Source organism: Crotalus tigris, unplaced genomic scaffold (assembly GCF_016545835.1).
Source record: "Crotalus tigris isolate CLP2741 ecotype Arizona unplaced genomic scaffold, ASM1654583v1 scf7180000019070.2622420, whole genome shotgun sequence".
Classification (NCBI taxonomy): domain Eukaryota; kingdom Metazoa; phylum Chordata; class Lepidosauria; order Squamata; family Viperidae; genus Crotalus; species Crotalus tigris.
Window position 1 is genome coordinate 1,230,310 of NW_024097360.1, and position 24,925 is coordinate 1,255,234.

Sequence of the window (24,925 nt, forward strand, 5' to 3'; positions counted from 1 at the left end):
GCCCCGATACGTCACGCGATGTCATGTAACATCGCGATTTTGACATGCCTGCTCTACAGAAAGGAGAAACACTCTACAAAAAGGTTTTGCTTTGAAAGAATAAGATTAGTAAGATTAAAGAAGACTATTTTTCGGTTTAAACATATTAGGTTAATTAGTATTTTGAAACATATTTTCCACATACGCATAGTTTAGGCTCTTTTAAAAATGTGTTACATTTACTTTGGCTTCCCTTTTTGCTTTTTTAATTATGCTACTGTTGTCTTGCATTGAAGGCATTTTTTTTTAACAATCAGGGGAAGATCTTAGTATTTTATACTTTATTGAACCTAGATCTGAAATAAACTCAAAAGTGAAGGTGTACAGTGTAATTCTGTTGGATAAACCTTCTACCTCAGATGACTTCTGATTCTCATGCCTGTGAATATTAAGGCATAAATCAACAAGCCCTTCATCTTTTCATTCAGTTGTTTGTACTTAGCACTAATGATATAAAGCAATTCTGAAAAAGATGTGCCTGTTATGGTACTGGGGGGGGGTCTGTTTATATTACGGATATATACATTTCAGAAGTGTTCTTTATAATTCATGTTTTTACATTAATTTACAAAATTACATATTTGTAATTTTGTTACAGTACTTTGTAGCAAGGCAACCATTAATACATAGATTTATGTTAAGTGAGAAATTTGTTAAGTGAGTTTTGCCATTTTACGACTTTTCTTGTCACATTGGTAAAATGAATCACTGAAGTTGTTAAATTAGTAACACAGGTTAAGTGAATATGGCACTAATACACTAATTCTGGACTGAACTCAGTACCTCTAATCTGTTTTATGTTTTATAACGAATCTAATCTGTTGAGAAAATATAAATTCAAGATCTTGGATTGTCAGGTATCTGCAATCATTTCCAATCTGGAAGTTCTATGCATCAGAGTTGTGTACTTTAACTCCTTTCCTCAAATCATTAATGGATGTATTAAACAACACTAGGAAAATAGTTATGTTTTCAAATGTATGCACTTTGTTACAGTGAGGAAGAACATGTCCTCATACTCCTTCAGGCATCTATAATTGGAAACTGCCTTCTGCATTATTGAATTTCTAATATCTGCACAAGCAAGGAAGCAATTACAATTAGAGGACACCTCTAGATTGCTGGACAGGTAGGGTAAAAATAGGTCAGCTAAATATGCTCCACAATGACAAGAGCTGCTCTCCCGTTAACATGAAAGATGAAAATCTACCTAGGCTAAGGTATGCCTAAAATGAGTTTGCCTTGCAAGTTTTTAAAGTATAAGAAAAGATATTTGGACTAAGTAGTTTCAGTTATTGCCATACAATTCCTCATGTCATGCTGGTGGGATAAAGGTTTCACAATGTGCTCAAAAGTGTTCCCTGCTCCACTTCTTCCAGTGTAAGAAAAACAAGATGTAGAAAACTGCTATTAGAAAGGAAGCAGATCTACTCTCCATCCCATGTAATTGAGTAAGAGGATTAACTAGGGTCTGTGGAAGTCTATGCAGGTGCCAAAGTCCATAAAGATCCTGTTTTCCTGATTTGCTCCACGTGGCTGATGTAAATATACTATTCAGAAGTGAGAGGAAGTGGTCTAGATCAGTGGTTTACCCTTTGCCCATTCTGTAGTATCTTCTTTCACTATGCATACCACAGATTTGCAGGTAGTCGACTTAGAATAACAGTAGTCACTTAGTGACCATTTCAAATTGCTATGGAGCTCCACAAAAGCTATAAAAGACCTCGTTTAAGCAGCCCCTCCTGCTGTCATCTGATTGCATTGGGTCAGGGGTCTGCAACCTTAAACACTCAAAGAGCCACTTGGACCCGTTTCCCAGAAAAAAGAAAACACTGGGAGCCGCAAAACTTGCACGCACGCATGCGCACACACAAGGGGTGGGGACCTTGATTGAAGAGTTTAATTAAAAAGAAATAGAGGCTGCTGTGCATGAGTTCTCTCTCTCTCTCTCTCTTTCTCTCTTTCCTCTCCCTCCCTTTCCTCCCCCCCTCTCCCCCCCTCTCTTTCTCCCTCCCTCTTTTTTTCTCTCCCTCTCCTCTCCCTTTTTCTCTCTCTTTCTCTCCCTCTCTCTCTCCCTCTCCCTCTTTCTCTCTCTCCTTTTCTCTCTCTCCCTGTCTCTTTTTCTCCCTTTCTCCCTCTTCCCCTCTCTCTCTCTCTCTTTCTCTCCCTCTTTTTCTCCCTCTCCCTCTCTCATTTTCCCTCTCTCTCTTTTTCTCCCTCTCTCTCTTTCTCTCCTCTCCTCTCTCTTTTTCTCTCTCCTCTTCCTCTCTCCCCCCCCTCTCTCCCTCTCTCCGATCTTCTGCTCACTTGGCAAGCTGGCTTTAGGCTGTTCTGCAACAAGCTGACACACATTATTGGGCTGCTCTCTCCTCCGCTTCCTGCTTCCTGCAGAGATGCAGCAAAGGGAGGAGCCCAGCCCAATAAGCTTGTCGGCTCGTTGGAACAGGGTGAGGCCACTCTCTTTTTACACACACACAAACACAAACACACACACACACACAGAGAGAGGGGGGGGGAAGAGAGAGAGAGAGAGAAGGGAAGCAGGGAAGCAAAGTGCCTCTCTCTGTCTCTGTCTCTCTGCAAATGGCAGAGGAGGCTGGGAGCCGCAGGAGAAGGCTCAAAGAGCCACATGCGGCTCTGGAGCTGCGGGTTGCCGACCCATGCATTGGGTGCTTGGCAACTGGCCTACATTTTCAGCTGTTTGCAGAGTCCCATGGTCCTGAGACTGCAATTTATGTTTTTTTTTTTACCAGAAACCAATGTTTACTTCCGGTTTCAACAAAAAATACCCACTGGGTACAATGGGTTTGCTTAATGACCAGGATGTTTGCTTAACAATTTTGACATTCACTTAATGACTGCCACAAAATAGGTAATAAAATTGGGCATAGTCACATGGTGATTCACATAATTGCCAGCATGACATACAACTAATTCCAGGCTCAATTACAGTCATAAGTTGAGGACTACTTGTATATGTAGTCACACAAGGGAAGCCAGAAACATCTTTAAATTAAATTAAATTAAATTAATGCAGCTAAGTGGTAGCTATGACACTGGATCCATCTTAATATGGAAAGGATTAAGCTAATTTGGACTCATTTCCTGGATAGGGCAGTCTCAGGAGGGAAAAAAAGAACTCTAAGTAAATGCCATTCCTTTACCCTTATTAAGTAATTGTCTATTTGTTAATTCCTCTTTCTTAGTTTAACAATCCCAATTAGTGGCTGCCCTGGTCCACGTTAAAAAAAAAACTACAAACAGAAAAAAAAATTAATTATCTCAAACTGATTTCACCCACTTATTCATTTTTTTTTCAAATTTGAGTTTGTTCATTCAATATTTCCAGATGAGATTGCAATTTAAAAAAGAACTATAAGCAATTGAACTTGGAATATAACTTTAAGAGAATTTTTAGCTACTGCCACATTATACTGCTAAATTAAGGTCCGAAGGTTTCACAGTGGACTCGTAAATGTCCTTCCAGCCTAATTGTCTTGCACAATTGTTCCAAGCTTAATCAGTATTCTTGAAAAACATTTACATTGTTGGTTGGTTGGTTGGTTGATTGGCTGGCTGGCTGGCTGGCTGTGTGTGTGTATGTGTGTATGTGGGGGGGGTCTACCTACCTGCCCAATAGAATGGCAGTTATATACAGATTTTTTTTTTTTGAATGAAGTTGTATGCTGAATATTTGCACATTATTTATATTTGTATCCTCTTTCTGTAATCTTAGGACATAGTGAGAAAGAATGAAACAGCAGTGTAATATACTTCCTCTTTCACCTTATTTAATATCCCAAAAGATAAAAATCACTATCAATAAACAAATTTGTCATCTCATAAGCTTTTGTAAATCTCACTCTGATTCATCGGATAATATCAAAGAAGTGAGATATAGTGAAATCACACCTACTGCTGGTGCTCATTAAAAAAAAGAGTATTTAGGTTTGTCACAGCCCTTCTTGCATTGATGAATATGTTAATATACAGATAGTGATAAGAAAACTAGGTCACCAGTACAGGTAGTTCTTGAGTTATGACAGTTGAGACCAGAATTTCTGTTATTAAGCAAGGTGATTGTTAAGTGAGCCAAGCCCAATTTTGCAGCCTTTTTTTTTGCCATAGTTAAGTGTATCACTGAGTTGTGGACATTAAATAAATCCAGCTTCTCCTGTTGACTTTGCTTGCCAGAAACCTTTTGGGAAGGTCACAAATGGCAATCCTGTGAATTTGGGATGGTGCAACTGTTATAAATACATGCCAGTTGTCAAGGTGTCTAGGATAGCTTGCCGCAGCCAATTCGTCACAGCCAAATCACCACGGCCAATTCACCACAGCCAACTTGCTGTGGGACAACTTGCTATGGCCAACTCGCTGCGGGACAATTCACCTCAGAACAAGAATTACACGAATATCAAAAAAATTAGTGGAATAGAATCATTAAAGAAAGGAAGCCAGAGGAGGAGAAAATGAAATGTGAATGACAAAAAGAAAATATTTTTTTAAATTATTTTAAATAATTAAACTGAATTATTGAATTGTCCTGCACCGAGTTGGCCATGGCGAGTTGTCCTATTCCATTGCCAAGCACCTGAATTCTGATCACATGACAATGGAGATGCTGTGTCAGTTGTTAAGTGTGGGGATCGGCTATAACTTTTTTCGGTGCCCCTGTAACTATGAATGGTTACTAAACGAATAGTTGTAAATTGAGAACTATCTTTAATCTGAGTCATATTGCACTACAATCTACTGGTTGCTAAAGTTATTAACCAATGGAAAACAAACTTTCCTTTCCAATATTTAACCCCAAGTGTTCTCTTCCTGAGAGATGGGTGGTGAAAAGTGGAGAGTCACTTGCAGAGGTTTCTTCCTGAGACTGAGGCATAGTGAGAAAGAAAAAAAGCTAATTTCCCAAGTTTTCGTAATAAGTTCATTTTTTAACTTTTCCACAGCTAGTTAGTATTTAGAACAAGCTGTTTGCGGGGTGGGGAGATGCAAAGGCAGAGATTTCCCCATGTGTGACAGCACTCACTGTCTTTCAATTCTAAAAAGTCAGAGTTAGACTTAGCCAACCCAAATTATCTGGAAAGAGGATATGAATTCCAAAATGAGATAATTTTAATGGCTTAAGAAGAGTGTGCAAATGCTGCACAGATGGCTTGACAGCATATTGCATCAGATAAATCTTGTGGGTAATTTGTAGTTGGGCAGCAACACTTCACAGTCTACAACTGAATTAATGCGCAGCCACTGTTGTAAGAAAAAGTGTATGCCATTTGTGTTTGATTTCTTGATTTTATTTTTGCACACACCTGGAGCTTAGCGTCAGTATACAGAAAAAAACAGGTATATGACAGAAAGACGATTTTTAAATTATCTGTGCCTCTAATTTTTTGTTCTATGATGCCATGATACTAAACTACAGGAATTCAGCGAAGCTGAAACGGGTTCATAACATGGGATTCAGACAACTGACAAAGAGCTTGTCTAAAGCTGATTAAATATCTGTATCATGCCTGTTTATATCTAATCATAAAATACCTTAAGCAAGCACATTTGCAGATAAGCGAGCTTGAAAGAAATAATCAGGTATATACTAGCTCCAGTTCAGGAAAGTGGGAAATCTGCCCTCTGAGTTTCAAGGTGACATGGTGGTTATATAACTGAAAAAAGATGCATTCATTATCCAAGCAATATCGAATGTTGCAGTATCGAATGCTCCTATTGAGGATATTCCATTCCTTATCCTCTTCCGCATGCCCCCCCCCCAAAAAAATACAACTCTTGCACTTTGAACACCTTCAGTACTTGGGCTACTAGGAAGAAAGGAGATTCTACAACTATATCATGAGGGTTTTCCATTTCAGAGTTCATTAACTGTGGACTGTTCTTCATTAATTCTTGAGAACTGATGCATTTTGGCTGGCATCCAAACTTAGAGAATGGTTATTATTTTCAACAAGAGACATTATCTCTTTTCCACATTTAAAAGAAAATGTACATTTCAGATCCTTTTTCAAATTGTTGGCTTGTATAAGAACTTGAGCCATAAGAAAACAGAAGGAGAAAAATGCTCTCAGACTCTGACATGAGTATTATATTAACTCTAATTTTCTGCCTTCCAGGACTATAAAATATAGCTAATCATTTTATAATTTCCATGCATTAAGATAAAATGTTACCTATTTTCCTATGCCATCACAAGCATAGTCAGTTAGCGTAACTGTAGTGAACTTACCAAGAAAACAGTCTAAAACATTTATATGACTGCCTTTGTTAACTGTCAAAAAGCACAATCAAAAATTCACTGAATTAATTTCATGGATGGTATCATCTGCCAGAATAAGCAATGTGACCATCGAAAATTAATTGCAGACCTCCTGACAAGAGACTGGGAAAACCAACAAAACAAATATGAATATGTTCAAAGTGCACGTATACACCATCTGCTCTGCTGAGAAGAATAGACAAGAATTGAAATCCTGCCTCATAATATCTGCATCTTGAAAGGGTATCTTATAGCATACTATATTCTTTGTACTTTGATAAATTTGCTGAGACCAGAAAACACTGAACTTTCCTTGCCTGCTACAACAAAACATAGTAAATGTGCTGGTTTTTTTTTACACAACTATCAATATAGTGCACCCTCTGCTGGTCAAAGATATTCCCAAACAAAATTATAGTCATTTATCAATCTACAGCTTAACAATATCCTTGATGGATGTTATTTCAAGTATACACCTGTACATTTCCATACCGTGAAATATTTGTACATCTACCTGATATCAGCCTCATACTCATTAATTATAAACTTATTAATTCTCAAGTTCTCTTACCTTGGGCTTTTCATCCACTATTTGCTGACGAATCTCCTTGTGTTTCTCCACAAGTTTTTCCTGCCTTTTGGTCTGAGCATCTTCTAGCTGTAATTGAAAAACAAAGTTCACTAAAATTCACATGCCTATCTGATTTCTCACACTCAAGAAAATAATATAATTATCTTGGGTAAAAAGGTTTTAGAGAACATTTTGACATAAAATGTCATTATTATTATTACAATAGTCAACTTCTTTCGTGTAAGACTTCAAGGAATCTCAGTAGATTTGTTTCAAATTTAAAAGTTTTATTAGCTGGAAATGTGCAGCTGAAAATGGAAAATACATTCTTAATATATGGTGATTAACTGCAGCATTTAATTAGGCCAAGTAGCCAGCATTAACTGCAGGGCACAATGTCTTTTTAAAAAAAATCTAAACTCATTTATGTTCCTGCAAATCTGTTGGACTATGTTGATAATTTTTAATACCAACTTCTGTGTCATTAGGTGAAGTGCCATATGCTCTGAAGAGAGTGAATGGCTTAATTGGTCTCACTGCTAACCTGTTTTAGAAAAACAGGATTTTTTTCAATAGACAACAAGCAAATGACAAGAGCTTTGAAGAGATGAGAAAAGGAAGGAGACAGGCACTAGAGACTGATCAGCATGCTCATTTTATTTTTAATTCTATTTTATTTTTAATTAGTTCAATCATGTCTAATTCTCAGAGATGCCTTGATAAGTCCCTGCAGTTTTCGTGGTAAGATTTTACCAAAATAATTTGCCATTGCCTCCTTCCTAGGGCTAAAAGAAAGTGATTGGCTTAGTCATCCAACTGGCTTTGTGCCTCAGGCAGGACTAGAACTCACAACTCCTTGTTTCCAGCCTGTTGATGCTTAACCACTACACCAAAATATAGCTTGCTCATAAAGAACTCTTTTCTTCATGTATGTTACTGGGAAGCATTTCCTTTTATAAGTGCTCCATTTGATTTGTCATGACATCTTACTGCAATTAAGTGACCTTTTTACCTATTTCTGAACAGCACTTTGGGGGCATAACCTTGTCATGCAAGAACAGAACCTGGATTTCAATGCTATTATTTTTGTTCCTCTGAAGTATGCATACATGCATGTATGAACGTATGCATGTGTTGACCAAGTTTACATAACCATTCATCTACCAAAGAACTCAAGGTATCGGACAGAAAAAAACTCCAAAACCAAAATCACATTCCATAGCAAAATAAGTAGCAACTGAAGTTCCACATCTGAAACACAATTGTTCAACTTCTCTGTATTCCTTATTTCAGTTGTGGTGCTGTTACATTTGCAGCCAGGTAAGATCTGATCTGTCTCCAGAGAATCAAGGAAAATGGTAAACTAAATTTATAAAATTTTAGCACTATCTGGACATTGGGACTACAAATTGTCTCTGCACAAAAAAATAAGCACTATTATGTTGGGGTTTTGCTATTTCAAGATAATTACAATGTGCAAATCAGCCTAAATATTGAAATGTATAATGTAATATTTACACCAAGGTGAATACATGTTTTAGGCAGTAGACTTACTCTTTTAATGTACTGCACCACCTCTTGAATATATGAGCGAATCATTTCTGTCTTCTCCCTGAGAGGAAAGTTAAAAATGATTAATCCCATTCATTTTTAAAATCACTTATTACTTGTTTTCTGCCATAAATAATTTGTTTATAAAATAACTGGTAAATTTCACTAAGAGAAAATCAGAGCCAAATTTTACATACATTGCCCAGTGTATTTTTCATCAGATTTCAAAATGGTTTACTCCTTTATTTCAAAGGGATTGTGTGCTCTTTGTCATGTGCTATTATGAGTGCCATTATGATTGATTGTATACTGCCTTGAGCATGATTCAAACAAAAGATAAGTTAAGCTCTTCTAAATAAAAGAAAAATAATGCACAATCACTTTTGGAATCTATAGTATTGTACTGCTTTCTTTTTAATATAATATGTGGAGAGCCAAAATAAAACATACATTTAAAAAAATATTAGGATTTTCTTCTATTGTGTTTCAAGTCTTCTGCATACAAGTTAAGGTGAGAGTTGAAGACTGCACTTACTCATCCATCTGATTTCTATCCTTGGACTTTGCTTCAGTGACCTTCTCTTGCCTTTTCTTGTCCATTTTTTTCTTCAGCTCCTTTTTTTCTCTTCAACAAATCCAGATTTGTTTTTATGAAAGAAGAAAACAGAGCAAAAGTTACGCTATACACATTCACCCAGAAGTGACTCCCTCTGTCTTGACAGGGGATTATTCCCCTCCAAGTACATCTGGAATGGTAATCAAAAGAATTGTTAAGTAGTCTTTACCTTTCACAAATCTCTTTCAACTTCTTTAGTTGATTGCTTTGGCATTCTTCTGCTACATCTGTCAGCTTTTGTATAAGCTTAGAAGGGGAAAAAAACAGATACGTCATAGATTGTACCAGCCACACATTCTGTTGGTAAGTATTGCATAGATAGTCTTCAGGTTGTGATCCTAATGTAGCCTTCCCATTAGGGTAGAACAGTGTTTCTCAACCTTGACAATTTTAAGGCATGTGGACTTCAACTCCCAGAATTCCACAGCCAGCAATGCTGGCTGTGGAATTCTGGGAGTTGAAGTCCACATGCCTTAAAATTGTCAAGGTTGAGAAACACTGGGGTAGAAGATCAAAATAATGTTAAATGAACTGCCTCAAGTAATGACCAGCCATACTTGTTCTCCCCAGTGCATTCGTTAAATAAGTGCACTGGTCATTAATTGAGGGTGGGGGAAATCCTGGGAGGCCTAATGCAAGCACCAGCCCACCTGCTTCAGGTCTCCCCCACCCCCAGATACTGGGCTGCAGCACAGCTGGCTGTTTTGCCAAAGAGAAGCATCTGGGAAGAAAAACCCTGTCTTACCTGACTTTCCCAATTCTGCCTCTGCCCTTCCTCCTGTCAAGGTGTTCTGGGGCAAAAAAAAAAAAAAAAAAAAAGAACTAGTTCCCTAGCCTTTTGGAGCTTTTGGTATTCGCCCATCAGCTGTCCATGGGGAGGCTACAAAGCTCTCCTGCCTCTCTAGGCTTTAAGAAAAGGGCCCTTGCACAAAAGGCAGCTTCAGGACGAGCTTCCAAAAACCCTTTCCTTCCTTAACATCCTCCCCACCTTCCCCCAGAAAGCCACATTTCTTCAATAACAAAAACATAAAAAGCTGGTTGGGATGTACTCGTTGATCTCCCTCCCCCCTCCTTTTTAGGTGCTAAAACTAAACTCTCCCTCTGCCTTCCAACCAATATCCCTTTTTAAAACCTTACCTTGACTCCAGGTGGAAGAGTAGAGGAACCAAGCGAGGAAGGAGAGAAGTAATAATAATAATAATAATAATAAAAATATCCCTAAAAGTTGTGCCAGAAAATGGAGGAGGCTGAGTCTTTGTAAGCTTTAGCTGCCTGTCAGACTGCTGCAAAGGGCGGGCTACAGTCTAGTTTGTCCTAGTTGGACTCTATAGGCAGCCAGGAGGACAGCTAAAGCTTGCAAAGACCCAGCGTCCTCCATTTTCTGGCATAACCTTCAGAGATTACTTTTTTCAAAAAAAAACCTTCAGGGAAAAAACAGCTGCAGAAACATTTTGTCTCCTTGCTGGCTTGGTTCATCTACTCTTCAGCCTGGAGGAGGCCCAAGGCCTAGAGAAGGAGAGCTTTGCAGCATCCCTATGGACAGCTGGTGGGCAGAGAGCTGATTAATGGAGAAGGCTCTGAAAGTAGCCGCCATTTTAGCAAGGAATTGTTTGGATCCTGAAAAAGGCGCAGCAGCTTCCAGGAGTCATAGGGAGCAGGCCTAAGTGCTGCAGGAGTGCTAAGTACAGGCAGGGGAGGAGGTCTGCAGTAAGCGTGAAGGACCACTGGAATGCTGCATCTGTCATAAATTTGAAATAAGTTATTTGTAGTTTTGGGGTGTTGGTTGTTTTGAATGGCAGTTAAATGGCCTGTTGTTTCTTGAGGACTACCTATATAGTGAGACTTAGGGTTTAATCTGATCCACTCTCAGGATGGGTGCTTAGTCAGACAGCAATTGGTAGGCAAAAACTTCAGGAAGGACCAGGATAGACTCCCACCTCAAGTGGTAGAAAGCAATCACTAGCTGGCATGGATAATATTGACTTAAATTGGCCAGTGACCTATATCATATCAGTAAAGCAACATGCATACGTACAGACATACATTCTTCTAAGCGATCAAAAAACACATGAGCACCAGGAATATTATAAAACTATAAAAGTTTAATACAATAAATCACCTAGCTTTCGTCAGCCGCTGCCGACATCGTCAGGGTACAATGTTAGTCATTGAGAGAATTCATTTATAGGTAAAGCGCTGCTTGCACCCGGCTCCTAGATCTCGTCACCGGTCCCAATTGGCTAAGACGCGCTCTAGTCGTAACTTCTGTATCAGTGACTGTGCTTTTCTTGCATCCCCTGCCTACGTGTGTATTGTTATGCATTCTCCCCTCATGTGGTCCTAAGTTGGGGGAGTTTTCTCCCCCTTTTTGGTTAGTCAGGAGCTCTGCATCTCTCAACTGCCCTCTCTTCTTGCACTTTCTCCCCACTTGTCCGGGCTGTCCTGCTATGATACATTCTCTCTCCCCTTCCTCCTTTCCGTATCCCCCATCCACATCCCAGTTGCCATCTTTTCTATTGTGGGGTTGCGCCCTTAACACCTCCCATTGTTTCTTGCTCTCCAGTCTCCCCCTTCCATCAACATGGTCATCGTTCTTGTGGCTGCTGTCCTGTCTGGCATCAGCTTTCTCCCTCCCCCTTTCTAATACTGTTGGTCTCCGTATCATCCCGGGCGCCTCGAGCGTCACCACGTGGCCCCCGTTGGCGCAATCGGGCCGTCCCTGTGGGGCAGATTGATGTAGCCATCCTCCCCCTTCTCAGGTGTGGTCGGTCTATCGCTGCCTCGAGCCGGCTCCTCCCGTCTTCCCCATTCGGGGAGTCCAGTGGAATCCTAGTCCAGTGGAATCCTAAGGGTGCAACCCCACAATAGAAAAGATGGCAACTGGGTTGTGGATGGGGGATATGGAAAGGAGGAAGGGGAGAGAGAATATATCATAGGACAGCCCGGACAAGGGGGGAGAAAGTGTGAGAAGAGAGGGCAGTTGAGAGGTGCGGAGCTCCTGACTAACCAAAAAGGGGGGGAGAAAACTCCCCCAACTTAGGACCACATGAGGGGAGAATGCATAACAATACACACATAGGCAGGAGATGCAAGAAAAGCACAGTCACTGATACGGAAGTTACGACTAGAGCGCAGCTTAGCCAATTGGGACTGGTGACGAGATCTAGGAGCCGGGTGCAAGCAGCGCTTTACCTATAAATGAACTCTCCCAATGACTAGCCTTGTACCCTGACGATGTCGGCAGTGGCCGACGAAAGCTAGGTGATTTATTGTATTAAACTTTTATAGTTTTATAATATTCCTGGTGCTCATGTGTTTTTTGATCGCTTAGAAGATGAATATACCCAGGAATCACTTTTATTTTTAATGTTATTGTCGATAGACATACATTCATACATATATACATAGCTACTCCTTGAATAATCATCCCTCTTCCTATTAGCACAGTCAGGGGACATTTCCCATCTGTGCAAAGCTGGAGAGGATAATTAGGCAAAATAACCAGGCCAGCAAAGAATAAGCAACACTAATACCTACCTCAGGATTATAGAAAGGATCAGAAAACAAAATAGCCAGAATTAGGCCTGGATATTGCCACATCCGTTAGCTGGATCAACATTTTTTACTCTGCCCAATGGTAGGGACAGTTCTACATATATAATAAATGGAAATAATTTGCCCCAAACATGAAAAGATTTCATTTTTTAATCTAAAATCTGCCTTTAACCAGAACCGGACTCTGGGTCTATACAAATTTGTATTGTTTAGGTCGGGGACACTGTTGTTAAGAACTGATTCTTAATTAATCTTAAGATTCTGAATTGAAGGACAGATAGATTTTTGCTCCCAGTTACTTTCCAATCTCATCCAAAAAAATTAGGAATGAAATCCTCAAAGAGCACTTTTCTCTCATCACTTTTCCTGTTACTAAACAGATGCCCAGGTCATTGAAACTTTTCCACTGATGCCAGTTCCCTATTCTGGTTCATAAGGCTTAATAAATTAGCAGATATTAAGCTATTTTACCATATTATACAGATGGAATGAAGTAGCCAGCCTTGTTAGAATATCATAAATTTGGACATACTGGGGGAGATTGAAATAAAATAATAACATTCCATTGCCTTATTCTCTTTCTTCTTGACATTCCAAAGCATCTATTATTATCTGAGCAGACTCTTCATTTAGCCTAAAGGGCTCCTCCATGCAGGGTGCCTGAACCACAGCTGTAAAAATAACTGCTGCTCTGGGGACAATAAATACACAGTATTGTTTTGTTCTTTATAGCTTGTATTCTAGCTTCCATTTAGAACATATACACTTACAGAAGGCTTTCTGGTACAAACAAAGAGCTGCTAGAAGACATCTTAGTGGTATCAAAGCTCTTGTTTCCAATTTTATAGGCCACATTAATTTAACTGCTCATTTTGAAATGCTTTCTCATCATTTAGAGTGACAGCACTGCATTAGGCATAGCATGATAGTCTTAAGTTTCAAAGCCAGAAAAGGCAAAGATCTCCAAGCAATAATAAAACCTCCAAAACAATATATTAGAGCTCTACTTTTATTACTTGTGGTGAGCAAAACTGAAAGGTTTGCATCTGCTCTCAATAATCACAAATATAGAAAGCAGGAAAGGCACTGACACCAAAATGATTAAATAAATAATATAAACCTACTGTATTGAACCAACAAGTCTAAATAAAGTGTAATATTTCTGGTTGCCCTATCTTAAATACCTGCTGCACACACCTGTTCCAACTGCTTGTCCCATGACAGATGGAGATATTTGTCAGTAAATCCATGCATAATGCCAAGGAGCACAGCAATGAGAGGGTTACAGAGAAACCTCCACAGGTAGGTTCTGAAGTAGCCAAACCTAGGTTTGTATACAGTGTTTGCAGTAGTATTCATCATAGAAAGCAGGGAAGCAATTTTTATGTATAGTACATACCAATTTGATATGTGCTTGTTTCTGGTACTTTTCACTGTAATATTGTTCTTGTCGAAGATTCAGTAGCTGCTGCTGTTGTTTTTCTTTGAGCTCTATTAACTTCTGTGTCATTTCTGAATCAAGGGCAGCTAACTCTTGCTCAACAGTTGAAGGGCTATGATCTGGGCTGCCAGTTTCACTTCTATAGCACAATACAGAATAATAAATATAAATTGCAGCAATACAAATTAGAGGTCCTGTCCCCCAGATGACCCCCCATTATCCCATTAGCCAATATAACATTGACCTATCAAAGATTCTTTAATTCTACTTTTCCTTATCTTGTGCAAATGTGTAAATATGCATCAGGTGTTTATACATGTATAAAGAACTCTTAATTTCTTGAAATATGGACAATGAACAGAGCATTCCAGATCGCAATCATGAACTTAATTCAAATTTTCTGATACCCCTAAAAGAAAGCTGCTAGAAAGAGCAGTGGTATAACAAAAAGGGATGAAGATTAGTGTAGATTATTTTTGCCAAATTGATGACTTTTCAGTGAATATTGGAGAAATAAGACAAAATATTAAAGCTTTGGGTTTCATTGGCTTCATCCAATGACATTATGAATGTCATTGAGATTAGCATTATTTTACAATTCATAAAGCTTACCAAATCAATTAGTTCAATTTTTTTTTAAAAAAAATCTGAGTATCCCCAAACTGCATAGCATCCTAATGTGAAACTATTTAATGACCCCCAAAGAGCAAAGTTCATACAGACCAAGGATTTGTCAAAGGAAAACAAGCTTGGAACAACATACAAAACCCAAACAAAAAAAATAATTTCTGCAAAATGGAAACTGAACAAAACTCCCCAAGGAACAGTGGGATATTTCTGGTCTTGGGAAAGAACTGCTACTATAAAAATGAGGTGAGAAGGGGGAGCAATGAATGGAGCATGTGAACTAAACAGAGCAACTGCAAACTAAATAGTAACAGTAGTACATTCCAACCCCCCCATCCCAAAAATTAAAAAGTGAGGGCAATGTAAATGAAATGCATCTTCCTGAGCCCTGACAGTTATATCAGAGATGCTTATAGTTCTACCCAGGTGTTAAGCCAGTTGCCTAGGAAACCACAAGCTTAGAAGGAGAGATGCTAAAAGACCGAGTTCCAGCTGGAGAAACGTAATAATCAAGCCCTGAACAGAATGTGAGATTTGTGCAAATATAAGAAAGAAGGGTAGCAACTCAAATCGAGGAACCCACTCTGACAGTGCTATAATGGTTTGAACACAGGTAGAAAATGGCTTAAATTCATTGGCATATAAGTTTGACCTAGTTACTGGGTCTGATATCTAAAATTTTCTCTAAGCTAATGGGATATGAATGAGGGTCTTCCTCTCTCTGATGGACATTCAGCTGTATGCATGCTGCATGTAACTCTTCTCCCCCAGCACCACCACCTGCAATGTCTTGTAAGACCTTAATACTGAAAACATTTGCCCATTTCTCTCCCCCACATATATTTTTTGTGTTAAAAAATCTAATGACATAAGTCAAGAGACACTAAGCACTTCTTTTAATTTTCTACCTACTTAATGACTTGCCTCCAGAAGTTGTGGGTGTTCTGGCACTGGAGGTTTTTAAGCAGAGATTGGAAGACTATTTGTCTGAAATGGTATAGAACAGGGGTAGGCAACCTTGGCTCTTTTATGACTCGTGGACTTCAGGAATTCTGGGAGTTGAAGTCCACGAGTCATAAAAGAGCCAAGGTTGCCTACCCCTGGTATAGAAGGTTGGACTAGAGGACCTCCAAGGTCCCTTCCAACTCTTATTCTGTTAATATAGGCCTGTCCAGAAGGCTGTAAGATTGATATCTGTTTTTAGTCATTTTTTTCTTAGCATTACTCATAACTACATGCCCTACCAACCCCTGGATCAACTTGTCACTGGCACGAATGACAGAAGCTTCCACATCACAGTGGTTTAATGTAAAGCAGCGCAGCAGAGATTACTTCACTCAGCATAATGGAAGCTCCATCTTGTCTGGAAGGAGCCATGAGACCTAATCAGGGAGTATACTATTTCCAAGAAAGGCCAAAAGAACCTTTGTAAGAAGGTAGACATACTTTTTCTTACTGTCTCTTTTAGCTGTTTTCTCCAGCACTGCCCTCCGTCGCAGATAATCATTTTGAATTTCATTGTATTTTGTAGTATGCTCTTTTATAAGATCTGTTGTTTTTTTGTGATGTTTCTTCACAAGATCCTTCATTTCTTTGTAGTGCTTCTTCTGAAGTTTCACAAATGCCTTCTGTTGCTTTAGCTCCTCAATGGTTTGTGCTTCAACTTCTGCAAGGATAAGAGGAATGGTGTTACCACTGCACAACATTAGACACACAGGGGATGTGCATAGCTTTATCAGCAGGTTTTCGCTGCTATTGCATGAGCTGCATTTAAAAGCAACTCTCTTATTCCAAAAGAAGAGAAATATATAAGAATGCTTAGGATTGAACTACGGAATCCTGGAACTTGGTTATTTAGTTGTAAACATTGCCCAGTTAGTAACATTAGTGTAGGTGTGCGGTTTTCTCCCTGTTTATATACAATAGCTTGCTCTGCTTGTTTTGATGAGGGTATAGTTTTATCCTTGGTAGATCCTTGATGTAGATATTTTCTTCTTGATTGTTTCCCTGGTGTTAATCCCTGGTTATCTGAGTGCTGGCTGCTAGAGGGGATGTGATTTGGTATCTTTTTTTTTTCCTTTTTAGTTTTTTATTGTCTCTTGAATGGTGTATAAGTATGATTTATTTCTTAGTGTGTATTGATGGCTAATTTGAAATTGAAATTGAGTCTGCCTGTGTGTTGTAAGATTATGGAGTTTTCAGTGGGTTTTCTAACTGCTAGTTCTTGTTCATGGAAGTGCTCTGCTAGTCTTCTACCTGTCTATCCTACATAATGGTTGTTACAGTTTTTACACAGTATATTGTATATAATTCCTGTTTTTTTTCTTCTTGGGCTATTGCAGGGGTCTTCAAACTTGGCCCTTTTATGACCTGTGGACTTCAACTCCCAGAATTCCTCAGCCAGGCACACTGGTTGAGGAATTCTGGGAGTTGAAGTCCACAAATCATTAAAAGGGCCAAGTTTGAAGACCCCTGGGTTATTGGGTCTTTTGGTTTACTTATGTTTTGGAGGGTTTTGGTTGGTTTGTGTGCTGCGGCGATGCCATGTGGTTGTAGTAAGCTGTCGGTTGTTTTTTATATGTTTTGATGTATAATTTTTTTCAGAACTTGTGTTTGTTGTGCTGTAGTGAGTTGAATAGTTAGATACTTTTTGATAAGGTGGTATGGTTAGCCATTTTGTTGGAATATATTGTATAGGCATTTTGTTTCCTTTTTTGATATTATGGGTTACTGTAATGTTTGTACTCATCTGAATTCATGAATATAAATGCACTGCATTTGTACTTGACTGAATTGCGGTGCTCTTGTACTGCATTGCATTTGTACATTGCACTACACTTGTACACTGCACTGTATGTGTGCTCCTCTGAATTGTACAAGTACATATCTACTGCAGCAACTTCTTCCTGTCTTTATGTAATCTTATCAGAATTATATAATTTAAGAGTCTCAACTTGTATGAATTATGTAATTCAGGATATTTGAAAGATAAAGATATTTCAATTCTGTTTATTTTGATTCACCAGCCATTGTTGTTCAGACTACAGAATCATCTCATCTGGAGATAGACATACTACTAAATAGCCCCCACATTTATTAATACATTCCACAATATAAAAATGACCCAGTTCAGTCTTTTTTTTATAAAAGCAAGGTATATTTTATGTAGTACATCTATTATTTAGTTTAGAGAATTCTAAGTTACTTCTGGTATGTAAATTTATAACACGTTCTTCACCTCAGATCAAGGTACAGGTTATTCATAAGGTATACAAAATGTCTATATCTCAAGATGCACCTTAGCCATATTTTTTGTGTAACTCATTGCTCTTTGCTGTGTTTGAAAGCAGTAAATGTTCCTGTATTGTTCCTTAAGAGGAAAAAGCTAAAGATATCCATCTGTGTATGCTCATATATACTCACAAGATCTTTTGTATATCATTAAGATTTTTTGTTTTGAATATAGCTTTTGCTCTCAAGTGAATGAATTTATACAGCAAATTCAAGAGTTATTTAATCATGCCATATAGAAATTACTGATGCTTGGAGGGAACTCTACTTAATCTATTATTTGCATTGCTGTTTATATGCTGGTTTATCAAATTCAAACACATGCAAATGCATCCTGGATCCTTAAATTTGGTCTCAGAACTAAACTCAGCATCATCTAGATCCCAATTATTCATCCTATCAGGATTAAACTGATACAGTCTAGTAATTTGGTCAATTTTAAAATCCCTTAAATATATAATTGTTCTTTCTATATGATGGTTAAGTACCACTAGGGAGGCATTCTGAATAATAAAGAAATTAAAATAGCTATTTATATGTGATATGCTTTGTCTTGAAACACTCCCCTTAATTTGTTTAAGAGGTACTAATATACAGCACCATCATGTTTTTTACCTGTCAGGACACTCTGAATCAGATCTTCTGTTTTGGCTGGAACTTTCACAGAACCTAGGTGTAAATAACATCAATATTTCAACTGGAAATGAAGAATACAAAACCTTACAGAGAGGCATTCTTCTTATTGGCTCTGAAAGAGACAGAGCATATAATGCCATCCTTGTTCACGCTCTATTGACAAATAACTTGTTCTTATTTGTTCTTAGCTGTGGACCAGGCTTCCCCAACCACTACCTGCTCTCAAATCAATCTGCCCTGCCTGTAATAAAAGAACAGCTTCCTAGATGCTGCCCCTCTGAAACTAGGTTAACGTCAACATGGAAGCAGTTTTTTCAGCAGCCACTCCAAATTCAGAATTGCTCATTGGCTGAAGCTTGTCTAGTCCTAACTCTGAATCTTCAGGCATAAGATGAAATCCTACTTTTATTTTGTTGATCTACTTTTTAGCTCCTACATCCTGTTGACTGACTGAGGCTTTGATGTATGCATTGTGTTTTTTGTGGCTTTAAATACAGACTCTTGTTTTTCATTTATATTAGCTGCTTTGAAAGCTTCGTAGGAAAAGTAGGCTAAACATGTTTTAAATACATCCCTGGAGCAGATGATAGAAAATTGCCTCTTCATTATTTGATAGTATTGGTTCCTTTTCTTAATGTGTGAGTATATATTTAATGTTAAATTGGGGCTGTACTTCAGTGCTAGCATGCAAGTCACATTATCTCTCCGTGCTGCACTTACCCCATGCAGGATGAAGAAACTATTGGCTCTGTTATCTCTGGGCTAGTAAGAGCATTTACCTGTATGCCTACATTACCCTAAGTGGTCCAAGCCATTTAGAGTCACTTATTGAAGCTGAGGTTGGGTGTTCAGGGAGAGATATACTTACAGGTGAGTGCTGTGGCCAAACATTGTTGCTATTTATTTCAATAATAAATAAATTATGCATCAGTCCTTCTAGCTATTTTGCCCCATGAATGTAAATAGGAAAAAGGCATCTTGCCTCACTCTGCCACTGCGGCTAGCCATTGTGATTTCACGCTGATGTTGCCCATGTCACAAGGCATGGTCTTTGTGACCTCAAAATGATGCTTTCTGTTTAATGGAGAAAGTCTGTCCATTGGGACCCTATGCAGATGATATTTAGCTGGGGGAAAGGATCTGCTCATGGTTAACTTGTACTCAAGAAAAGATAGTGGATGGGTACCCCATCCTTTTAATCCTGTTCCTAAGACTGGATTACAGCAGACTTCCCCTGTTCAGATGCCCTCCAGATTAATGGACTTCAATTCTCAGAAGTGATAGGAATCTAAGGACACCAAGAGGTATTTTTGTTTCCCTTGCTCTCTTTCGGACATTGTTCTTCAAAGTTTTCCATATCCTTTTGGAATAAAAGCAGGGGAGAATATGCTTCTGTAGGCATTAAATACTTTGTGAAATCTCTGCCCAACAAAGTTACTAACATTCACTCTGAAATGGATGCTGCTTGCTCAGTTTAGTAAGATAAACCCATTGTGTAAGATTATCTGGGATTACTTTGTGGGATCCAAGGAAATGAGTAGGAAACTTCTTACTATACATTTTTTTGAAGGTAGGAGTGGTGCCTTTACACTTGATGGAGACAATGATCATTTCCTCATGGAAAGGTCATCTCTTAATCCAGAAGCCTGGACAACTTCCATTCATTCTGCGATTTTCATTTTCTGATAGATTTTGCAGAAGGTGATAGGGTTTCAGCTACAAAAGTTTTAGAGGTAATGAATTATTTGGACTTCTTTGGTTGCAATTCAGTCCAGGGCATGTGACTGAGACAGCATTAATTGCTTTGGTGGATGACCTGCCTATTGTATCCCATTAGATATCTTGGTAGCATTCACTACCATTGAACATGGTATCCTTCTGAATTACCAGCAAGAGTTGAAGGCAATTGCAGTGATTTCCTGAGTGGATGGTTCCAATTGGTGATCATGGCAGAGGAACATACTAGCCCATGGTTGTTCTAATATGGGGTACTGTAATAGTTATCTCTCTCTTCCATTTTATTAGTATCTACATAAAACTGCTAGGAAAAGTCATCCCTCCGTTTAAGAGAGGACCTTCAATATGTTGATGATACTCAATTACACTTGCTGCCAAGGCCAAGGTGGAGATACTGTGGTTCTTACTTAGTGCCTGGAAGCTATGAAGGGCTGGAGGAGATGAAAGAAGGAGCAAGATGGAGTTGCTCTTCATAATTAAACAATCTGGCTCAATTTTGGCATCAATGTTAGCTCTGTACAGGCGACAGATCTACGACCTTGTGCGTTCTCTGGACCCAGAGTTCTTAAGTGGTAGATGGAATTGCCTTTAACCCCACCTGATTTGACATTCAACATCCTTGATATGGGACTGCTTTTGAAGATGACTAAAATGCAATTGCTGTAAAATACAGTTGGTCTGGCAGTTAATATTGATAGGATTGACAGAATCTCTACAGTGGGATTGCCTGCAAGCATTTGTATAAATAAAGTAAATAATAGCTGCTGCATAAAGACTTGTACACCTAGTTCATTTTTACAGTACATAATGGAAGCATAGAGAAAATTGATTTTTCAAAAAGAAATTCATATATTTAGAGATTTTGAGCATTAAAATATTATTCTGGGGATTAAAGTGTCTTAATCCTGCATTGGATATGTTCATTATTTCTTTCTTAATCTGCTAAATATGCAGCCTCCAAAGAATGAAACTTGGCTGTTCTAATCCTTGCTAAATCCTAACTATTTTTCCCTTGAAAACTGAAAGTCTGAAAGATCAGTGCTTGAGCTGAGTTCTTTAGCAGGGTCAGAATATCAGTGACCTCACATGTTTTGCTCTTCTTTAGGCACATTGGCTCAAACTATCCTAGGACCAAACTTTTATCATATAGTTTTAACTATGACGTCAGCAACAACAACAACACAAACAAAATCTCTCTAGAAAATGGTTTCCTGGTCATATTCTTGATAAAGCACTGGAGCTGGTCTAAATAGGGCACAGCCGAATTCTGCAATGGAATATATTTGGCATTCTCTATCTGCTCTCAAAAACCCCTGGTTCATCTGATCCTTCATCTATATCCTAAACTTCTTCAAGATGTGTACATAGAAGACAGATTTTATCTACACAACACCCCTGTAAGACTCAGAAATTGCCACTTGCTCATGGTCACCTCAGGAGCTTCCTGGCTGAGCAATGATAGCCATTGCTCAGAACCAATGTAATTATCTAGCCTATATTCTTTTATAATTTTATTTCTACGTCACTCTTCCTCCTGGGGACGCCTGCAACAGAACATAGACCATTGGGTCTAGAGAAGCATGCATTTATTCAAAATGACTTTGTCATGCTACTTTTCTTTCCTTTCTTTCTTTCTTTCTTTCTTTCTTTCTTTCTTTCTTTCTTTCTTTCTTTCTTTCTTTCTTTCTTTTGCACATTGGAAGATAATAAGAGAGATTTTGTTGCAAGCATTACTTTCCAAGCAGTCACAGATATAGGTGTATTCATCAAAAGTGATGTAATCTTTTCTTATTTTTTGGGCCAGGAGAAATTTAGCTATTTTTTTTTCAATACTGGTAGAAGAATAGTCCCAAAATCATGCACAGTTCTTACCCAGTGTTGGTTGGCTTGGAACAACCTGAGTAGAAGGTTTAGGGGTGAGAGATGTAGTGCAATTTACTCCATTTTCTGCTGGTGTAGGTTTAGGTTCATTGTGAGCTTCTGAAGATACATCTCCTTGTTCTGCCTAACAATTCAAAACATTCCCCATAAAATACAAAAAAAGGATTTGCAATTAGAGAATTAGCATGAGGTTTTTACTTTCAACATGTACAGATTCCACCCGTAACAAACGCTAGTATTCCTGTACTAAGATTTATTCAAATTGTTCCTTGTTAAGAAAATTGTTACCTCATGTCTTCTCATTTTACCATCAAAAAAAGGCTTGCAAAATAAAATAAATCTAGCTGCCATTTTTACTGTTCAACTCTTCCGATTACTTGCAGGAAAATGAGGAAGGGTTTCAAAAAAACTTGAAATAAAAACCGATCATTTTAACAAGTAAATAGGAACAATCCAATTTCAAAATTAATATATAATTAATTAATAAACCCGAATGAACACAGACCCCACCTGGAAAGCTGCAGAAGCTATAGATCATGTTCGTAAAATAAACTACTAATTTTAGCTATAAAGAATCACAATGCCAATTAACCCTGCCAATGGAAAATGACGGTAACACACATTTTAAAGTTAATTTCTTTCATTGCTTGTCATCCAGATTTATTATCCCTGAAATCAAAAAGAAAACCTAGGCTTAGGCATCCCAGTAAGTCAAGATCATCCAATTTCTGCCTATGGAGCTCTGTAGACTACTATGTTTTAAGGTAATAACTGCACAAATACAAGGAACATCAGCAGAATGCACTAGTTACCACTTAACACCATATGACAGAGAATGATTTCTTTCGCTTTCCTTTCAGGATTGTGTCCCCAAAGTCTGATTACTAATTCACCTCTGAGGCACAGCAATCGTTCCCAGGACAGCTTGCCCATAATTATATTCAACAGATAAGCTTACGTAAACAGTACCTCCATCCTTGCCGCATGCTTGGATGACTATGCCTGTACCGTTCAACCTGTTTAAACATTCCCCACAACCTGTACTTCCTTGCCAGCTCTCAATGCCCATGTTTAGAGCTCATTCCTTTTTACTAGGTACCGTACTAATCCTCTCCCCCTTGCTTAAGATCCTATTTATCGGAGGAGACTGAAGATGCCTGCTACACAAATGGAAGGGGGAAGAAGATCCATAGTTACAGAGCACTGCTAAGCAGTTTGCCTCCTTGAGGTATGAAAATTTATATAAGGAGGACCTGTTGCCATGGTACCTTGTTGGATTAGCTTCTCTGGAGGTTTTCATTAGCATTCTTCACTGGTAATAAACTGATGGGAGGGGGAAGGAGACAGCTCTTTTCTCAAAACCCTTCACCTTTTTAATAAGAATGTATAGGTTAAACAAGGTGGGATAAGTGAAACTGAAAACTCTAGTTTTTGCACAAATGATCATTACACACTACCGATAGATTTTTCTCCCTGCTCCAGTTTAGTACCTCAGAGGATTACCAAGCGTAAATTGGCTCTGACTGTCTAACACTATATCCAGTCTCACAAATGTAGGAATTATCTGTTTAAATTTCCTCCCTAAAAATTAGGGCAAGGTAGCTAATAAACAATTTATATTGAATCTTGTTTGTTGGCACCTACTGAATAAAAGGAAGAACAAGAAAAAGGTACAATAAATAAAAGCTTGGCAGTTTTGCAGATTAAACCAGCTAGCTCATAGACAGATACAGGCATTTATTTGGCTCTTCATTACAAAGATATTTATTTTGCTGGAACAAAAATGTAGTATCTTAAGAGCTGCAGAGAAGATGCTTACAGAAGCATTGATGTAATGCTGAATTACAGCCAGAGCAATTGTTTGTGGAGGGATCCCTCACCTGGTGCTGAAAGATAACTGCATCTGGAGCAATGCAGCAGATTTATCACACAGTCTAGTGCACATAAAACAAGAAGAGAAAGAGGAAGATTTCCTTGGGGATGGGAAATCTTAACTCACAGACTTGTAGAATTATGACTATGCCACGTTAACTCAAGCATGATTGATGAAGATGAATAAAACGACCGGGTTGTGCTTTATCTTTCTTTTCCTAATTTGGGATTCATTGTGGCTTGCATTTGTACTTTTGGAAGCTGTTGTATCTAGAAAACATTCAATGACAATAACTGGAGGAAGAAATCTGTATGAACAGGGTTACGAAGTAGGTAATCAGATATTATAGACAGGAGATTTGGAGGAAAGGGTGATTGATTGACTCACTTGTAAGTTTTACACAGTACATATTGGGATTTATGCCCCTTTCCCAGATATGCAGATTTTGTTTGACCGATCTCTAATCATGATTCAGTTGTCCAAGACCAGGGAAGCTTTGATCACACACACATATGCTTGGAATTAAAATTAAACAACTAGCTGCAGGATCTAATATTTTCAATAAAATGACAAAAGTAGTCACACGATGTACACTCCTTTAAACAAAAACATATGAAGAAGGGTTGCAGGATTTGGGTTTGGCTAGTCTAGAGAAAAGAAGGACTGGGGGGTACATGATAGTATTCCAGTATTTGAGAGGTTGCCACAAAGAAGAGGGAGACAGCTTATTTTCCAAAGCACCAGAGGGCAAGACAAGAAAAAATGGATGGAAACTAATCAAGGAGAGAAGCAACCTGGAATTAAGGAGAAACTTCCTAACAGTGAGAACAATT

The 24,925-nt window shown here is 38.4% G+C and overlaps 1 protein-coding gene across 5 annotated transcripts in view; it reads right to left on the reverse strand.

Moving 5' to 3' along the window:
- The window catches only part of PLCB1 (phospholipase C beta 1), a 447,562-nt gene that overhangs the window by 49,997 nt on the left and 372,640 nt on the right, over positions 1-24,925 (reverse strand). For all 5 annotated transcript variants that reach the window (XM_039359463.1, XM_039359461.1, XM_039359464.1 and 2 more), the window contains 8 exons: positions 22,211-22,343; positions 18,581-18,634; positions 16,121-16,340; positions 14,006-14,186; positions 9,221-9,297; positions 8,971-9,060; positions 8,439-8,496; positions 6,885-6,971 (listed from right to left, as the gene is read on the reverse strand). In XM_039359463.1, coding sequence (XP_039215397.1) covers positions 6,885-6,971; positions 8,439-8,496; positions 8,971-9,060; positions 9,221-9,297; positions 14,006-14,186; positions 16,121-16,340; positions 18,581-18,634; positions 22,211-22,343 — 900 coding nt within the window. The remainder of the gene's footprint in view (positions 1-6,884; positions 6,972-8,438; positions 8,497-8,970; positions 9,061-9,220; positions 9,298-14,005; positions 14,187-16,120; positions 16,341-18,580; positions 18,635-22,210; positions 22,344-24,925) is intronic.